We start from the raw sequence: 19,911 nt of genomic DNA, 5'->3' as shown, positions 1-19,911 counted from the left end.
TCCCACAGATCATTGATTGTAATTTAAGGAAATATGCTTAATATGTTCCATGGAACCTGGTCCTGGTATGCTAATTTGGTGAAGCTATGCAGATTAGATTTTGGTCGAACTTAGTGTAGGTCAGTAGTCAAAGGCCTCTACACTTTGGCTCAAAATGACAATTTTCAGCTGTAACTTTATCTAGTAATGGTGATATGAGTTGGTAGGAAGGGTAGAAATGAAGAGACACTTAATTCTATGAGATGACAGTTGAAAGATCAAAGTCAAAGGTTACTGTACTTTAACAGCAACTAGAAAATGTGATGTCTAGTCTTAATTTCAGCTGGGAATATCCAAAGTAATGTTAATTGGTGTGTCGTATGAAAATACATTGACATCGTCGGGTAGAAATGAATTGATGATTATTTTCCTGGACACTATGGTGATAACAAGGCGAAGATCTCTGTATTTTGGGTTATATGCTGTTTTCCTCGACATTACTTCAGCCAGGAATCTCCAGAGGTAACAATATCTGTTAAGAACATAAGAAATGATCAATCAGGTGCCAGAATTGACAGAGGTAAAAGCTCAAGGTCAAAGCCAAGGCCAGCAAGTTGATATGATTGACCATTCTCTGGCCTCGAATTCCATTATGTATGTCCTGCAACAATGTTATTTTGCTGAATAGATTAGAAGAGGTTGGAATATTTCCTTCATGGTCAAGATCAGAAAATTTACAAAATGAAAATGAAGTGCCATGTACCTGGACAGCACAGTTAGTAATTGCTAGAGAAGCAGAGGCATCCTAATCGACCTGTGCAGCAGTCAAAGTTGCCATCATCCATTTTTGATCGGGGTTCGCCCCCAATATCGGGGATGACCAGATCTTGCTGTCACAGCAACTTCTCTCGCACCTTCTTTGGTCGTCCTCGCTTTTCTGGCTTATTCACTTTAAACTAGCACTTTTCTCAGAACACGATCATTACCCCTTCTCAAGACATCCTAATACCACTGCAATCCATGTGGCATTCGTGCCAGCTGTTCCATAGATTCCTTTAACCCAAGCATTTCCATCGTATCCTGGGGTCTCCTTTTTTAGCCATTAAAAAAGTATGTTGTTCCTTTTGAACTTTGCAGATCAGTGGAGCCCCGTCAATCCGGATGGCAAGAAACAGTATGATCGCGACTTCCTTCTGCAATTCCAGAAAGGGTGCACCGACAAACCAGACGGGCTTCCTAACATTCCTGACATTGTGCTTGAGAAAGTGAGTACAGATACTGGTTTAGATACAGCAGTTATTCCAAACGTCGATTTTGGCATTTTCTCTTCGCCAATAGTTGTGGTCAAGAAACTGTTTGTGATTCTCCTGTTTTGAAAATGTATGATTATAGAACACATATTTTTTTTGCCGTTACATGGTTGTGAAGGAGTAAGTTCTTAACAAAATGAACAGAAAGGGAGATTCCATTCAATATCTCTGCATGCTATTCCTCTATCACAAAGTGCCACTGGAGGCAGTCTGCTTTCAGGTTGTCCACCTGTTTGTCCGTCCATCCGTAACCGATTTTGTGGACAACATATCTTGAGAACAGTTGAGGCTTGTATATTATTGTCAATGAATTGTTACATCCCTGCATGAATTTTTGATTTGGTGCAGAACAGCATAGGGATAGTATATTGCCCACTACTAATCTATGATCAATAGAAAAATCACAAAAGGGAGTTAATCTTGATTTCTTGGGGCTTGCTCTTGATTTAGTGTTTGGATTAATCCATTCAAGTTTGCTCTTAGAGTAGTAGGAAAAGTAGCACTCGGTATTCCATGACTTTCAACTGTGTCTTCTCCTCATTTGACTCCTTGAAGGCGGATGTTCGTCCCATCGGCCTCAGCGTTAACACGGGCATCAGCTCCAAGGGTACAGACTTCATGCCTCACTTCATGAAGTCCCCTCGGACACAGGTGAGGCAGGCCAAGGTCAAAGACATGGCTCCTTGGCCATCACTTGATTTGAAAGTCATCATGTGGATGGGTGATTGGTGAAAAAGATACATCGAAAGGGCAATGCCCATGACACATATAATATATAAAGCTTTGTGTCAGCATTACATGGATCTGTCTTCATATTCGTTGATAGACATATAGTGAGATTAGAGGAGGGGAGTTTCTTCTTAACCTTGCATTTAGGTATTGAAATTGACCAGTTTGTCAGAAATGGGTCATTTTGATGTTTTATCTAACCCATCGAGGATGGACTTATTTTGCTACAACACACATTTCCCATAGACATCTGCCCGAGTATACTCAGGACTCGTCCTTAACGGGTTAATGCCACTGTCATGACATCTTGACAGAACTTGGAAATATGTTTTTAGAATAAAAGAAGATTGTCATACAGTGAATTAAAAGTCAGTTGAATTGATGCTTATTTTCTGTAGGATATTTCCTCTCTGCAAAGTTATCTACACCACAATGCTGAAAGCTACCATCATTCTGAGAGCTGTAGGTGTTGGATATCGAATCTGATGATGTATCTTTTTACAATGATGAGCATAGAATGCACGGGAAGAAGTCAGGTTTACTCTCTAGCTGTCTATCTTTATATATGCACATCAAGTAGGTGATAGAATCATCTTCATCCTTTGCAGAATAGTGATAATGAAAATGAAGATGTGAAATACTAGTTTAGATTTGATCTCTGATTCAACATGTCACTCTTCCCTTCATCCTGATTGTCCATGTGGCTGCTCAGGGAAAGGCACCCAACTACCAACAAGGCCCGGGCAAGAGGGCATCCAGGGAACACATCAAGGTCATACAGAGGGCCTCGCCAGCCGTGGAGACCAAGCTCAACACAACGGAGAAGGCCTGGAAGCCCGTCCACAAGCGTGAAGAGGCGAAGGGTGGGGAGGAAGACAAGACTGATGTGAGTATTGTTCCATTTTATTCAGGGCGTTTTAAGAGTGCTCCAGGAGTGCACCTGAGCTCCTCTGAACTCTCTGTGAACAGACATTCATGCCGTGGGGTGCTCTAAAGTCATGCCCCCCCCCCCCCCTCGAGGCTAAGCTTAGGAGTGCTCTTGAAGCACTTGGAATTCTGAATAATCGGTCATCAACCTTCAGAGCTCTCCGATAGTGGAATGCGGTGCAAACTGTGAAAGTTTTTTTGTTTTGATTTCCTGCTGTTGGTGCCAAGACCAAAATTGGGGCCAGTTTTCACATTTTGATCTTCTTTTTAGAAATGGGATTTTGAATCTCCTCCAAAACCTGGCAGGTATTATCCCAGTGTGATTGAATATATGATTGAACATCATGTCCATTTTGTGTCCTTTGCAGGAATTGTTCCGCAACTTCAAAAGTATACTCAACAAACTCACGCCCCAGAGGTTCCAGAAGCTGGTGGAGCAGGCTCAGAAGCTTCCCATCAACACGGAGGAGAGGCTGAACGGCGTCATCTCGCTAGTCTTTGAAAAGGTAATGCACCTGTAGGGTGCCTGCTGTAGACCCAGATCCTGAATTCACGGGGCTGTGCCTTCTTTGGGAACTGCTCAACACTCTAAAGTTTCCATGGTACACCTGCCATGTATCACAACAAACATTGCATGATAGTTACGTGCAAAATGATGTGACCCTGCAGTTTTACTGCCTGTTCTTGTGTCCACCAGTTATTATTTATGGATCTAAAGTCTTCATATGTGTACATTATATTTCTAGTTGTTTTGTGGCGAAATGACTTGAATTTTTTCTTTTAATTATGAAACAATCGAACCTGTGTACAGGAAAAAAATTCCAAGTGTATCTTTTCCACCAGTCCCCGACTAACATCGTGCACTTAGAAAAGCACTCGAAACAACTGTATGAAGATATTCACATGCTGACATGTAATTCAGCAAAACGAGATATCAAGGGTGAAGAAGGAGAAATGAAATCAGTGTCGATTACTGTAAAACCAGAAATATATATATGCAGAATACAATTTTTGTGAATTGGGGCCAGTGGCGTTTTTCACAATGTTAAATTTTCGCGAATTGCCATTGGCATTCAATACGTGCAGTGTAGACAAGAATTTTTGCGTGCATTTCAATTTCGCGAAATTTGCGAAATCAAAATGCATGCAAAAATTTCTGGTTTTGCTGTACTATTCCTGACGTTCTATGTGTAGGTACATGTAGTCTTTTCCGGAAATACTACATGTTTAGTTGCCACTCCTGCCAGTAATGAAATTGAACCATTTTCACCATGGTAGTGATGAACAGGAACAGTGAAGTCTGTTGATTTCATAATTGTCCTCATTTCCTCCTTTTCCTCCCTCAGGCTATCAGCGAGCCCAGCTTCAGCACGGCCTATGCCCACATGTGCCACCGGCTGTCCCAACTCAAGGTGCCGTCCACGCAGAAGCCGAACACCTTCGTCCAGTTCCGTCCCATCCTGCTGCACAACTGCCAACAGGAGTTCCAGAAGGAGTCTCAGACGGAGGAGATCGAGAGGGAGAGGAGGAAGGAGATCGAGCAGCTTCCCGTGAGTGAATCGTCATCAGCTGCATTGCTACCGTATACGCCATATGTTTCACGAGGGTTATTTTCGCGTATTTCGAGAGTCGGGTGCCAGTCATGAAATAATGTGAAATTATTAACTCTGATTACGACATGAATGCAACCTGCACGTATACTTTTTTCCCAATCATTATCGCACTCCACAATCGCAAATCTGACCCACGAAATTGTCTGGAAGTCCCGATTCGCGATTGAATTTCTGGTGCCTTATCCCGAACTAGGGAATATCCCTTAGATTGGCAGATATGGGTTAGAGTTGTGACGGAGAAGTCGGTGATGGAATGAGAAATATATTATCCCATTTCCAAAAGCAAATCCTAACCCATCGACTTTATCCATTGCATGTGTACTGTGTGCAATGTTTCATATGTCCAAATGCTTTAGCATAGCGTTGATTTTGTGAATTGGGTCATTTTGTAAAGATTTTCTGACAATAAAACCGCCTGAAAAAGTATTGAGTATTTGGAAGCTGATCTTTGAGTGTTCCTACATTTTTGCCCCTCCCCAACAAAACCTTTTTACCACTCTTCTACTCTCCAGGTGGAGCAGCGTGGGTCCAAGTTGGAAGAACTGGAAGAGCAGCTGTTCAAGGCCAAGAGGAGAACGATGGGTAACATCCGCTTCATCGGCGAGCTCTTCAAGCTGCGCATCCTGACGGAGAACATCATGCACGACTGCATCCTGCGATTGATGAAGGCCAAGGACGACGAGTCCCTGGAGTGCCTGTGCAATCTCATGTCCACCATTGGCAAGGACTTGGACCATGATCGTGCCAAGGTAGGGCGACTTTTTAAGGCCCCTGTGCACTAGACCACTTTGCAATGATTCAGCGGTTTTACGACCTAGCAACCGGAGGTGTGACGTCACCAGCCTTGCCAGTTTCCAGTGGTGTGACTGGGTCACAATACCAGTTGGAAGATTTGGCATGTCAAATTTTTATGACTGGTCCTGAACTTTCAGCTACTCGCACTACAGTATTTGTACTGATGCTGGTACAGTAATATGCAAGCTATGTGGCGTAATGGCACAGTGTACAGCGTCGAGTCACGCAAATGGTCATGCAGCTAGTCAGATCATGTATTATGTGACAGGTTTTAACAGTGTCGAGTCACGCAAATGGTCATGCAGTCAGTTAGATCATGTATTATGTGACTGGTTTTAGACTTCGGGGGGATGTGTCCTCACTCTTTCTTAAACTCACTGTAGTGACTTGTCCTCCTAAAAAGCTCAAATTTGTTGTGCAGTATTTGGGCCATGAATATTGCCGAGATTGATCAACTGTAAAATAGCATTTGAAGACCGAGCATTTGCATGTCTTATTGTAGGACTTAGAAAAGGTACTTGGTCCACTTTCTTAATGTGTATGGTGTTGCTGTTCAGGGCAACCTAAAATTTTTGTATTCAAAACCAGGAACATGGACGGCAATTTGCATAGGTGTGATGATGCATGAAAGCTGTTGGGATTTGTTTCCATGGCTGCCAGTGATGATTAGGAACAACGATAGTTTAACATCTGCATCAGTAGGTAACTTGAAAACTGCAACTGCAGTTATGAATGATGACAGTGATGGAACCAATGATTTCTTGACAGACAGGAGAGAGAGAGAGGGGAGAGAGAGAAATCATTCTGGTTTGTTTGTTAACATGCAAAGTTATGTTATGATAAATGCTTCAAGTTTCTCTCTGAAGGATGCATACAACAGCGAAAGATATCTTGTGTATAGTACTGAGTGTCAGGGCATTTTCCTCGAGTTCGAATTTAGTGACATGTGTTGTATTTGTATGAGTGGTATAGCCCTAATTCTTGCACTTTTTCTGTCATTTGTAGAATCGTATGGACCAGTACTTTGTCCAAATTGACAAGATTATCCAGTCGAAGAAGAATTCGCCGAGGATACGATTTCTCATGTGTGACCTGGTTGATCTAAGAAAGGTAAGCTCAATAGTGTATCTGCATAAATATATTCAACCCCACTTAAGCTGTATCTTCCAAGTTCTTGATGTGTTTGAAATTCATTGACGGAAAAATTTCATTCAAGAGCTCTTTTTCAATGAATTCTAATTGTGCAAAGTCTTGTATCATCACTAGGGTGGCAAGACCTTGTATCTCAAATTTGCATGTATGTTCCTTCTTTTCTCAGAATAACTGGGTACCGCGGCGGCAAGAAGCCAAGCCGACGACAATCGATGCAATCCACCGGGAATTCAATGCGCAGGAGGCTAAGAAGGCTGAAGAGGCCAAGCAGCTAAGCAAGGTGAGCACCCGCAGCCGGGAGCAGCCCCCGCCGCCGACCAGGACAGGCCCCCCGCAGGCTGACGACGGCTGGAACACGGTCCCCAGCTCCAAGAGCAGACCCAACTATGACCCGTCAAAGCTGAAACTCACTCGGGTAAGGAGGAATTTTGGTATTAGTTCCGAATGTCGCTTATATAGAGAGTCGCATAGCAAGTGCTGGGATATCTGGTGTGGTCGCAGGGGTGAAATAATATTCCACATGAAATGTGTCTATATGTTGTATTGTGTGCTTTAGGCATAATTAAAAAAAAAAAAAACCTTCTAGGCCCTCTTTTATGAAGAGTTAAAATTGATTATATAGTTGATTTCAACTGTAAGTCTATGGCAGCCTGTGTGGTAAGGAAATTTAAAATCGATTTTGTCTTTTAATAAAATGGGGCCCTAGCCTTCGTACTCAGACTACCATCAGCAATGGATTTGAGTGACTGAAACCTTTTTTCATGAATTCACTCTTGCCAGATACTATCACAATATTATTTTTTCTCCCTGAAAGAAAAAGATTGTCCAGGATTGAGGTGTTGATTTTCTGTCATGGTCACAACTGTATGTACATGCTCATGACCCTATCACATTAGTTTGACCTTTTGGTAAAATGCACCAGCGTCTGATGAGATGCTTCACCTATGTAAACAGAGCTGCCAAGTCTCCCCGATTCTGCAGGAGTCTCCCTGAAAATGTCAAAATCTGTTCATGTCTGAATAAGAGAATATTAAAATCTCCCTGATTCCGGAATTATTTTCGCCCATTGAAATGCATGTAACACACAGAATATCTCTGTGATTGCCGTGTGGAATCTCCCTGATTGGGATGTGGGAATGTTGGCAGACCAATGTAAAGCGACCTTTCCTTGTGTGTCTAAGATGAGCATGGACAATTTTGACAGACTGGACTTACCTGTCTTTGAGTGTCACATATTCTGCAAGACTCCTTCTCAGATCATTTTCAGAATCACGTAGGTTTTCATTGTGCTTGTAACATGAATATGTGTGGTATGTGCATATTTCAACATTGATAGATTGATGATTTATACCAGTTGTGTATGTTTGTGTATATCTCGTGTACAGATGCAGGCCGATGACAATGTGCAGCTGGGCCCTGGTGGGCGGGGCTTCAACATGTGGACCCGGGGCAGCAGCGGTGGCAGCAGCAAGAACCAGTCCAAGGAGTCGGCTTCTTCCTCATCCTCTGCATCTCAGGACGAGTCGGGAACTTCGAGAACCAACCGCTTCTCGGTCTTCAACGAGGACAACAAGAGACCTGCCAGGTGAGGCTCAATCATCCAAATAAACACTAAAACAAAACAAATAGAAACCAAATTATTTATCAATTTCGTGAGATTTCCTTCCTTGGTCTTTTTACTAGGCAAGAGGCAGTTTTGAACCACATTTCACCTCTCTTGACAGCTGCTTACATTTGAAATGATATAAATAATTCATTCCAGGTTTAGCTATTTTTATGTCTGTTCGTATGCCTTAAGGGTCATTGCTGTTAAAGGAACACCTGTTGTCTTGGTATACTTGTTAGTAATTAATATGTTTAATCCTCTGTAAATTCAGCTCACACTCGCATGTGCTTCCTCTTCCGTTCTTGAACAGGGGTGGTGGATATGGGTCGAGGGACTCGCGAGGTCGCGGTCAGTCTCCGTCCATGGGCAAGCACTCGTCCAGGGAGAGGGAGCGGGAGCGAGACAAGGAGGCGGCTATCGCCGAGGTCCAGAAGCTGACCCGAGGCAGGAGGTCAGATTCACTGGAGAAGAGGCAGGAGCCCAAGGGTGAGTCTTAGCCAATTGACGAATTCTGTGGTTGAGAGTACTGTGGCCTAGAGACATAGTCCTTTCAACAACTGATGAAGCAAGACTTTGCAATTTTGTGGACTGCTAATGTTCAATTTGCCCTCCTTTTTTCCTCTCTACTTTGCCAGCTGTCAGCCTTTAATCCTCCTCCATCTGGAAGAAGTGGTGGAAAAGTTCAGAATGAATTTACGTAAACTTCACAATTGTCTTTCTCGTATTGTGTCCTAATCTGTGTTATTCAGAGTAAAATTTGGTAGTTCTCCATTACAGCATAATGTTCACATATGAATGTGGCTTTTTGTGTCAATGATAGCCTAACTGTTGTGATTGCCCCCACCACAGGATCAAGGGAGAAGCCACCTGCAAAGCCAGCAGAAGAAGTTCTCCTACCGGCTGACAAGGTGGAGCAGAAGGCTAAGGCAATTGTGGATGAATTCCTCAATCTGCGAGACTTCGCTGTGAGTAAAGATGCATTTTTATGCCTCCGCCAAAGAAGTGGCCGGAGGCATTATGATTTTTCTCCAAATGAGACTAGATACTTTGTATGAGTCAACATATTGTCAGGGCCAAAAGTCCTTTAGGAGCCAGTGATTTTTTTGTCTTTGTCATTTTATTGTGTTATAAGCCAAAAATAAAGTAGCAGTATCTTCTGCCACCTATTCATGTCGGAGCAGTTGAGCCGAGCATGGCATATATGTGATGTTACTTGTGATAACATATTATTGAGTGATGCCTAAAACATGATGTTATCTTTGCACTGTAAGTTTCTATCTCTACTGTAATCTGTATCATAGCCATCTAACCTTGTCTCAGCCAGTGTTGATATTTGCATTCTGGTGTATCATGTCCTTGATCCCTCACAGGTGCCCATATCCTTGATGCCTCACACATGCCTTCGTGAATGTTGATATGAATATGTTTGTAATCATGTAATCATGCAGTGAACCTTCTCAAGTCTGGTGCCCCATTAAGTCATTCCAATGCATGCATCTGCAGTAATTATTGAAAAGGCAGAATCAAGCTTTGTGATAAAACTGTTGGTCTTTGCTATGGAGAGCTACAGACAACTTGCAGATGAGACATTCATGGCAATTGCCCATTTCTCGCCCCATTGCAGGAAGCAACCAACTGTGTGTCAGAGTTGCCAAGCAGCCAGAGAAATCTCTTTGTTGAGGCCACGCTAGACCATATTATCGAGAAGAAACGAGAGATGCGAGAAAATGTCGGTGTTTTATTCCAAACTCTCATTGTCCAAAATCTCCTAACCAACGAGCAATATTTAGCAGGGTAAGTGAAGCATGGCTTTGTATCTCTATTTTTCCTTACTTTTCTTTTTTGAACTTTCTATGAAACTACTCAGCTTAATTTCTCTATCAAAAGGGCCGGAATACTTCAGTGTCATCTCAGTAAGGGGTTTATTTTTTTCTCGCTTAATTTGAAATGGCCAAGGGTCTCAGTTGCAGTGACTGTATATGCCATATATTCAGCAAGGCTATTTCATGAATTGGGCCTTCCTGACAATTTCATGAGTGCTTAAATTCATCAGAGCAAAGCAGTGGATGGGGATATGTATGCGAGCATGTCACATTAATTTTTGGATCAGAGTTGATATTACGTGTGTTCTAAAATTCCCAGATAGTACCCTGCAAAATATATGGTGTATGCATTGCATTATTGGTTCTCTGTGAATTGCTCTTCTGCCGTTTCCTCTGAGCCTGTCATCAAAATTTGTCACTTCCAAGGTATTGGCTAACTGAAGCTTCTTTGCCAGTGCTATGATACCTGAAGCTGGTATACAAGGAATTGAGTGTAAGTCTGGTGCGAGACAAGTGCCTCATACCGACACAGCACCCTGCATCTGCTCTTTTGTTACCATAAACACAGAAGCTGTGTCATGTTGGCTCTCATAAAAGTTGCACCAGTACATCACTTGCAAGTGTGAATGATAGCATGGTTAGGAAGCTTAGTATTACAGATATATCATGATACTAAATGTGTGAAGGTGGAAGAGTATAGTGAAATGAAAGAATGGAAATACCAAGGGGAGAAAAAAAAATGAAAAAAGGTCTATTCTGTCTTTACAGCAGAAATATGGTAATGTGAAGTTGTTTTTATATTTTATTTCTTTGAGGAAGGAGCAGTCTGCAAGTAGGAATCATTACCCCTTGGCTAAGAGGACAAATAAAGATATTAAAAAAAGTATTGTAATGATTTTGAATTGCTTATTTAACTCCCCTCAACACACACACGCACTTGATATAAATACAAAACTCCTGCAGACTGAAGAACACCATCGAGTATGCAGAAGACATGGCAATAGACATCCCCAAGATCTGGGAGTATCTGGGCGAGATCCAAGGTGCTATGCTGGTGGGTGGAGCTGACTTCCTCAAGCTACAGGCCACGGCCATCAAGCCACTGTGTGAAATCAACAAGGCAGGCATTCTACTGGCTGAGATCCTCAAGACGGCAGTGAGAAGAAATGTGAGTCCCTGTCATCCTTATCTCTATCCTAAGCTCTATCTCCGCCTTAGCTCTACCTACTGTAGAAGTGGACGTTTTCATGTGACGTGCAACTAGCGCAAAGATAAAGCGCACAAAAAAATTTGCTTCCCATTATGTAGTATTTGTACATATTTTGATACCACGAAATTTTGATTCCACAGAAAAACATGCGAAATTCACCTTACCCGGACAAGAGCAACAAATTATTCACACAAAGATGCCCACTTTTACAGTATTCAGTCTGAAAACACTGTAACTTATGTTGGCAACAACTGGGAGTTTCCAAAACTTAAAGAGAAGATGATTCAATGGGTTATGCAATGAATGAGGTGCAAATCTCCTACATCAGTGCATAAACTTAATTTTTGTTCAACATCCTGAATCTCCCCAGTTATGACTAAAGTAGACATTAGCACAAAAAACAGCGTCTGAACCAAATAGGTGTATAGAGTACCGAAGTGATGATGTCACAGTCTTTTGTGAGGCTTGGATCAGAACCAGATGCAGGCATAGTTCACAATAATTGTGTTCCCAGATACTCAGGCAGAGCAAACCACTGGTGTTTGCGAGATTTGTGAGTACGTGGTGACGTAATGTAAGTGACGATCCTATAGGAACAGAAGATGTTCCATACTGCATTGGTTGGTATTGTGATATAAATCTTAAAGTGTAGAGAGGATACTATATTTGCTGCTATGTGATGAGGAATCTGTAAGGGATGATGCTGATTGAATGGGAGAGCATCAATTTCTTTAGTCTCGGCCCAACCTCTCACAAAAGTTGTATGATATTTGCATGATTGCGTATTTTCAGGGTGCTAGCAAAGCTGCTCAATGGTGGCAAGAATCCGGTCTTCAGTGGGAGAACTTTCTACCTCCAGGCGAGAATGTGCAACAGTTTGTGCAGCAGATGGTAAGTTTTCTTTTCCCAAACCGAAAAATGCTTCACCAAATAAAGTGCTGTGGATTGGCGAAAATGCATCTTTAATGTTTTGTGCATGCCTCCACGTTAACAAGAGCTAGAGGCATTGTTTTCAGGCTGCCTTTTTAGGTCAATTGAGCCATAGGCTGAAAAGAACTATTGCAATCACTCATTGTGTGTTCTTCTTGCGTAAGCATTTGACATTGTCAGCTCCTTCTTGAAATTCGCACAACAGATTTTCACCAAAGTTCAAGCACCATGCCCCCCCCCCCCCCCCCCATGGCATGTCTGTGTAATAGAATTAAAATTGATAGCACAGCAGTAGCTTCCTCTGTTAGCAATCATTCAGCCAGCAGTGGACAGGTGGCTGCTCTTTCAATTCCATTACCCTATTATTTTCACAATGATAATATGATGATGTCATAATCAGCCCCTTCTTATGTACAGTGTATTATGTCTGTATAATGTCTGTTACTGTAGAACACCATAAAGAATGAAGAAGTTTGTACTTATCATGCTCACATAGATGGGGAGCCATTGGAAATGGTTTTGAGTAGATGCTACAGACAGGATGTTGTGCTTGTTCCCATGCAGGATGTGCAGTTCACACTAGAAGGTCCAGCAACGGCTGACAATGGCCTCAATTCTGCTGACTGGCTTCAAGTCCTGCAACAGGAGCTACCCAAACTACTTAAATCAAAGCCTGACAACAATAATGAAGTTTTCGACTGGTTAGAGGTAGGTTTCGCGCCATGTGCTATGTAAAACGTCATTGCTTAAAACAGGTTGCTTTCTGGTGAGGGACTTTGGTTGTTTTTGTTTTTTTGTTTTTTACAAAGAATAGTATGCAAGAATTTCGAACTAATTTGTTGAGTATTACATACAGCTCTATATCTCCCTATTGCTGTAAAAGTAGATATTTTCACACAAGTAATTTTTCGAACTCCTTCGGATGAGTTGAATTTCACATATTAATTTTGCAGAATCAAAACATTGATTACTGATACATGTAGCAAGCAAAAATGTTTGCAGCTGTTATTTTCGTGGCAATTTCTGGTCCCGCAATATGTGCAAAAATTCCACTTTTACAGTACAGTAGACCTCGCTTAAGTCGACATCGCATAAGTCGACAACTCGCTTAAGTCGACATCGCATAAGTCGACAACTCGCTTAAGTCGACACAATAAAAAAGTCCCAATTTTTGCCTTTGTTATTCCTTGAAAATTTCTTCGTCTAAGTCGACATTTATAAGCCGACAACTCGCGTAAGTCGACCTGATTTTTGAGTGCCAACTGAGCTAAAATACGTGTTAATTCCCTCGTCTAAGTCGACATAATTTTTTCGCTCAAAATATTATCGCCATTCTCTGAAAAAGAATTGTTTTCCCGCTCCGATTCGCAGCATTTCTACTCGGTAATTCGCTAGTGTACGGCGCGGTAGCGTTCGCGCCATGCGTCCATTGTCTTGTACGCCAAAATAGAAAGGGCATACACTCATTTACTAGTATATCGGAGAATTACATTTGGTACCAAAAGTAGTTCACTCTCCCCCTTTTCTCCTTCTCGTTCTCAAAACGCACAAATTTTTTAAACCTGTAGGTCCTAGTAGAGAATCATTATCAGAACGTAAAATAGGTGTTTCCATTTATCCGAATATTCTTACGTTGATTATTCCGAAGCGGTGTTAGAAACCTTGGCCCATTTTTATGCCTCCGCAACGAAGTGGCCGGAGGCATTATGTTTTCGGGTCGTCTGTCCATCCGTCCGTCCGTCCGTACGTCCGTCCGTACGTCCGTCCGTACGTCCGTACGTCCGTCCGTCCCGTTTTGTTTTTGTCGATATCTCAAGAACCGTGTGGTGGTTTTACATCAAACTTGGTATGAGGGTATATCCTTGGGGGATAATACTTTGTGTGGATTTTAGGGTCACAGGGTCAAAGGTCAAAGGTCAGAGGTTATTTTGTGAAAAAAATTGAAATTTCATGTTTTTCTCCATATCTCGCAAATGGTTCAAGGTATCTTCATGAAACTTAGTATATATGCTTGTACCGATGGGCAGTGATTATCTAGGGAAGTTGGGGGTCATGGGTCAAAGGTCAGGGGGTCAAAGGTCAAGGTCAACTCAAAATATCACTACTTTCCTTAAAATGCAGTATGCCTGAAGGTTTTTTTTTTTTAAACTTGATGTATGGCATGTATTACCCAATATATATTTTTGGGAAAGTTTCTTGCCAAAAGGTCAAAGGTCAAAAGGTCAAAGGTCAAGTGAAAGTGCTAAATAGCACTTTTTCCTCCATATCTCGAAAGTAACTCGAGGTATCATCATGAAACTTACATATTTATGCATGTTCAACCTAATAGTGATTCTCTTTGGAACTGTGAGGTCAAAGGTCAAAGGCCAGGTTTAGATAATGTCATTTAATATTTTGCCAATTGTGTGAAACTGTCATCACACATTGTCAAGACATTGTACTATAGACCTATTAGGAGAACCATGCATTATGGCGGAGGCATATCAGTAGCCGTAGCGATATATCTAGTTAGAAAATTAATTACAATGCAACTACATGTAACTAAATCAAACTAAAAATCAAACGCAGGTGTATCAAATCACGTGCAACATTGCACATAAACGCAAGTGCGTTGCTGAAAAGGCTTGCATTTGATAATCATAAATATGAAAGTAGAAAATAGTTGTACGAACCTCAAACTCAATTGCGTTTAAACGCAACATTAAAAATCAAATGAAGTCCATCAAATCAAGCGCAACGCTGTATTCAAACGCAAGAGCATTGCAGAGAAGACTTGCGGTTTTCGTAAGACTGAACTAGAAACTGCGTCTAAAAGCTTCTCTTAACATCTAAGGAGATGCGTTATTGTTGAAAAGTTTTGCATTATTTTTTATTTCGTACGCAAAATTAAAAATTAAACGCAACTCTGAAAATCAAATACAATTGCAAGTCCATCATATCACACGGAACGCTGAAAAGACTTGCGTTTGATAATCATACGAAACTAGAAAATTTTAGGGAACTTTTTTCTAAAACTCAATAGCGTTTAAATGCGATTCTAAAAATCAAATGCAAGTCCATCAGATCACGCGCAACGCTGTGTTTAAATGCAAGAGCGTTGCAGAGAAGACTTGCAGTTTTTGTACGAAACTATAAGAAACTGTGTTTAAACGCATCTCTAAACATCTACGGAAGTGCGTTATTGTTGAAAAGACTTGCATCATTTATTTCGTACGCAAAATTAAAAATTGACGCAACCCCGGAAATCAAATGCAAGTCCATCAAATCACACGGAACGCTGAAAAGACTTGCGTTTGATAATCATCCGAAACTAGAAAATTGTAAGAAACTTAAACTCAATTGCGTTTCAACGCAGTTCTAAAAATCAAATGCAAGTCCATCAAATCACAAGCAACGCTGTATTCAAAACGGAAGAGGGTTGCAGAAAATACTTGCGGTTTTTGGACGAAACTAGAAACTGCGTTTAAACGCATAAGAATCTATACGGAAGTGCGTTATTGTTGAAAAGACTTGCATTATTTTTTATTTCATAACGGAACTTTCGCCATGACTGAACTTAGTCTGCACTAGCAGGGGAAAGACATCACAACATTTACACGTTCAAACTACCGAAACGCATGCTGCTTCACGAAATGTCAATGAAAATATAGTAGCAAATTATTGTTACAATTCGCTGTGCCGAAGGTTTATATCTCAGACCAAAGTTTAATTAGTCCGACGTTGGGAAGAGACTTGTTTTTACGAAGGTTAGTAATCCGAAAGATGTCGTTTTTTGTCAAACTTTTTCTTCTTCTTTTTATTTCAGACTGGCCTGCGCCGTACAGAGCGGTAATGTTGCGAATCGGAGCGCGAGAACAATTCATTTTCAGAGTATGGCAAGAGAAATATAAGCAAAACAAATATGGCGACTTAGGGAAGGAAAAACACACATCATATTTCGACTCAGTCGGCACTGAAAAGTCATCTGAACAGAATCATACGAATTCACACGCATATCTTTGCAGCAACGCATTTGAATTTAAATCGCAAAGTTGCATGCAATTCGGGGGATATGCGTTTGATTTTTTAAATCAAATTCAAAACGTGCAGTGTCTAGAAACGGGCCCAGGTTTCCGATCCCGCTCTCTCAAAATCTCTCTAGAGATTTGGGAATTGTGCGTTGCCGTTACTAACCCACGCGAGATTTATGCATGAACTAAAACATAATTGTTGTTAATGTCAGTAGGTATGTTTTGGCGGCAAACGGAGTAAGATTTGGGTAGCGATCCGCATCGTAGTCTCACTCTGTATAGGGGAAATTAGTGTTCATTTATAAGTCGACAAAATGTCGACTTACGCATAAGTCGACTTTCGCGTAAGTCGACGTGTTTTTCTAAGTCCCGATAATGTCAACTTACGCGAGGTTGACTGTATTTCATAGTGGTATACGTCTATAATCAGCATGATGTTTTGTGCAGACAACAAGTGACAGGAGTTATGCTACCCAAGTGTGAACTTGCCTATATGCGCAACAGATTAACATGTGAGTTATGGCAGTTGGAAGCTGTCCTTCATGATATTGCCTCACCCTCTGGTCTTTGGTTTCTCCATGCAGCGCATGATTCCACCCAGTAAGAAGGAGTCAGACGAATTCATTCGTGCCTTAGTCACCATCATCTGTGGAAGCACAGTAGAAGGTAAGGAGTTTTGTCTGTTCCCATGGCCTTTGCATTCTGTGATGAAATTTGAATGATGGTTGTTCTTGGCCCAACTTGTACACTTATTTGCGGACATCGAGATGTGCTGTATGTCATAGGTTATCACTTCAGTGATCCCTCGCATTTATCCCCAAGTGGAATTATCCTTTGGGTTTATGTCGGGTTCAAGTGTGTGCGTGTGTGTCACACACATACACACTGCTATATCTTCTGAACATTCGAGCAGTGAGAATTACGGGTTTCTTTTCTTACTTTGAAAAATAAAAGAAATGGAGCACAGAAAGTCTTTTCATCAACTCCTGTACTGAATTATGAATTTAAGTATTTAAGTTACACATTTATTTAGATACGTCATGCAATCATCTTCAGCAGATATTAAAAAATTAAAGTAGAATTATGCTAAGCATGCCTCTACTGGTCTGATGATTTATGTATTGAATATACAGTCATTGTCTCAGTGTAGAATGTGCACAATCTTTTTTTTAACCCTTCCACCAGATTCTTTTAGTAAACATGAATATGAAAAGAAGATAGATTTAATACGCAGTCATGTTATCATACAAAAAGGCAGGGTATCTTATGATTTCAGGCTGCATGGTGTTACTACATGGTATTTAGCCATGTATAGATAATATGCACTTTGCACACATAGGAGCTTGCAAAGAGAAGCTGCCATTTTTTTGAGACCCTCCTAGAAGTTCTTATTTGGATCTGAAGTGTATAGCAGAAAGGAATAATGCATAACTGACCATACTCTGTGGTTCTGTCCCTCCTCCCCAGGCGACGGACAAGCTTGCCACATTGTGTGCGATGACCTGAAGCGACGCTGCACGTTATTACAACGATACGTCGACAACAACCGCCAACGCGAGTTGCAGGCTTTGTATGCTGTTCAGGCCCTCAACCAGTCACTAATGAACCCTCCAGGTAAGGGAGTATGCTTTACACATGTGGAGTGAACTATCATTCATTTCAAATTATGCTTGGCAAACATGCTAGCCTTAATTTGCATATGTGCTAGATACACTTTTTTCTTTTCCTGAGTGGGAGAAAATGCATTGACAAGGTTTGGGCATATAGTCAGGAAAATCTAGGAAAAACTTATTGAAGCAAACAACATCCAGTAACTTCACAGTGCAAACACCCATTGGTCTCCAGGGGGGCGTTTCATGAAGTGTTTTGGTCGGATATTTTTCTGACAAACTGTTACAAGCTATTGAAATCCTTGCATCTGATTGGCTGAGAGCAAATTTGTCCAACAACTTTGTCGGACAAAATGCTTCAGAAATGCCCTCCAGGTGTTGACATGGAAGACACATTTCTGAGAGTTGCAGACGGGTATTGTTATAGTAACATCATGTTGTGACAAAAACAAAAGAGGGTCAAGAAAACGCACAATTTGGTATGGTAGGAGTTGGTGTGAATCAATGTCATTGATATATCTTTGTTGGTTTATATTGTCATCAAGTTTGATATCTTGACTAAGTTGTGTTGTGTTGAACTGCCTGGCTCTGCCTGCTTAATGGCAACTGAACTTCAAACCAGAATTTCTGCAAGCTGCTGATGGTGATTTTATTTATTCATTCTTTTAAAACCATTTCTTTGGCATATATTATGGATTTGAGGATTAAGTAATTCACAAATCTAAGACTCAAAAATCTTTGGAGACTTATCTGGTTTTTATGGTATTGGGTTCTCACGGTGGAAGGTCACATATAAAGGGAGACTACTGTAAAAGGGGATATTTTTTGTGGGGGTAATTTTTTGCACTCGGCTGGGAAAGATGAATTTCATGTTAATAATTCCACTTATCAATACATAAAATGGTGTCCACACAAGACAAGCAAAAAAAAAAATTACTTTGCGCTTATTTTCACGCTGATTTCTAATTCAAAATGGAGAGAAATGTCCACTTTTAGACTACTTGAGACAATATGTGATACCTGTCATTTATTAATATCTCCCCTCCTCCCAGGTCTACTAGGCATTGCATTTGATGTGCTGTACGACGAAGATGTGATATCGGAGGAGGCATTTTATGACTGGAGGCGAAGTGATGACCCACGTGAGCAGCAGGGCAAGGGGGTGGCGCTCAAGTCTGTTACAAGTTTCTTCACGTGGTTAGCCGAGGCGGATTAAACCGGTCGTCGACACCGCCCCAACTCAACTGCCAAGCAGCTGTTTGTGGTTTCGAGTCGTCAAAGAATGGACTGACAGTCTCGCGATCCGAGACGGAACTTTTCTCCCTTTTGAATTCAACGAATAACGGCGGAATATTGTTGCAAAATGGAGGACACGACAACGGACTTCTTTCTTGTATACCACGTATTATATATATGATATATAGTTAAGATATATTATGAGATTTAACCTTTTTTTTTGTTTCTTTCATACTTGAGAGTGTAGACACAAGCATGCTGGACTTCAGTAAAGGAAGTGTGCTCGATTGGGGAATGCTCATGAAAAGAGTCATTCCCTGGGGACGTAGGCAGTGCTCCATTACCTTAGCAATCCTAAGTAGCTGACAATGAAATTGCCAGCATTTCTCTCTCCTCTTCGTTGTTTTTTGTTTGTTTCATGGAGCCGAAATGAGCGACAATGGGATTTCTCTTTCCTCCCTCGTCCTCTCCGTGCATTCACAAGTAGAAAGTTGCCGCAGGTATTCTTCTCAACCTCACGGCTCCTTTTTCACACTTTGGTGAACTCGCAGTTCAGTGTACATGTTAGTTGCCAGTCAAGACATTCTCACGTAAACGACGCACATGATCAGTGGAATGAATAATCCTTGCCTTTCAATTCATGCCTTTTTCCGTTCCGATTTTCTTTTCTTTTTTCTTCTCTTTTTAATTCAAGAAACAAAACGTGCTTCCATTTTAGACTTGTATCTCTGTAGCTTGAGGCATCCAGGCCAGATGGGCTGAGATCACTTTGTTTTTATAAATCGTCATATCACCATTTGCACATTGTTACGAAATGTGTGTGTTCCAGTTGCCAAAAAAAAAAAGAAAGAAAGAAAGAAAGAAAACAAAACAAGGGGAGACCCAGAAGAGCAAGCAAAGATGTTGGAAGTTGCGATTTGTCACTCAATTTTCTCCTGTTTACATTTCTCACACGGATCAATTGTCCAGCACTTGTTCACA

General features: G+C 41.2%; 1 protein-coding gene across 3 annotated transcripts in view; it reads left to right on the top strand.

The window, feature by feature from the left end:
• LOC139733167 (eukaryotic translation initiation factor 4 gamma 1-like) overlaps positions 1–19,368 on the top strand; it is a 47,891-nt gene extending 28,523 nt beyond the window's left edge. For all 3 annotated transcript variants that reach the window (XM_071644009.1, XM_071644010.1, XM_071644008.1), the window contains exons 11-28: positions 1,117–1,244; positions 1,845–1,940; positions 2,731–2,904; positions 3,314–3,451; positions 4,292–4,495; positions 5,071–5,307; positions 6,359–6,463; positions 6,672–6,920; positions 7,891–8,090; positions 8,422–8,597; positions 8,961–9,076; positions 9,736–9,905; positions 10,898–11,102; positions 11,937–12,035; positions 12,639–12,782; positions 16,669–16,750; positions 17,552–17,698; positions 18,747–19,368. In XM_071644009.1, coding sequence (XP_071500110.1) covers positions 1,117–1,244; positions 1,845–1,940; positions 2,731–2,904; positions 3,314–3,451; positions 4,292–4,495; positions 5,071–5,307; positions 6,359–6,463; positions 6,672–6,920; positions 7,891–8,090; positions 8,422–8,597; positions 8,961–9,076; positions 9,736–9,905; positions 10,898–11,102; positions 11,937–12,035; positions 12,639–12,782; positions 16,669–16,750; positions 17,552–17,698; positions 18,747–18,910 — 2,834 coding nt within the window. In that variant the 3' untranslated portion in view covers positions 18,911–19,368. The remainder of the gene's footprint in view (positions 1–1,116; positions 1,245–1,844; positions 1,941–2,730; positions 2,905–3,313; positions 3,452–4,291; positions 4,496–5,070; positions 5,308–6,358; positions 6,464–6,671; positions 6,921–7,890; positions 8,091–8,421; positions 8,598–8,960; positions 9,077–9,735; positions 9,906–10,897; positions 11,103–11,936; positions 12,036–12,638; positions 12,783–16,668; positions 16,751–17,551; positions 17,699–18,746) is intronic.
• Positions 19,369–19,911: the final 543 nt, after the last annotated feature.

Source organism: Diadema antillarum, unplaced genomic scaffold (assembly GCF_040938485.1).
Source record: "Diadema antillarum isolate AM-2024a unplaced genomic scaffold, OU_Dant_1.0 seq00000462_RagTag, whole genome shotgun sequence".
Taxonomy (NCBI): domain Eukaryota; kingdom Metazoa; phylum Echinodermata; class Echinoidea; order Diadematoida; family Diadematidae; genus Diadema; species Diadema antillarum.
This window is presented reverse-complemented; position numbering and strand designations above follow the sequence as displayed.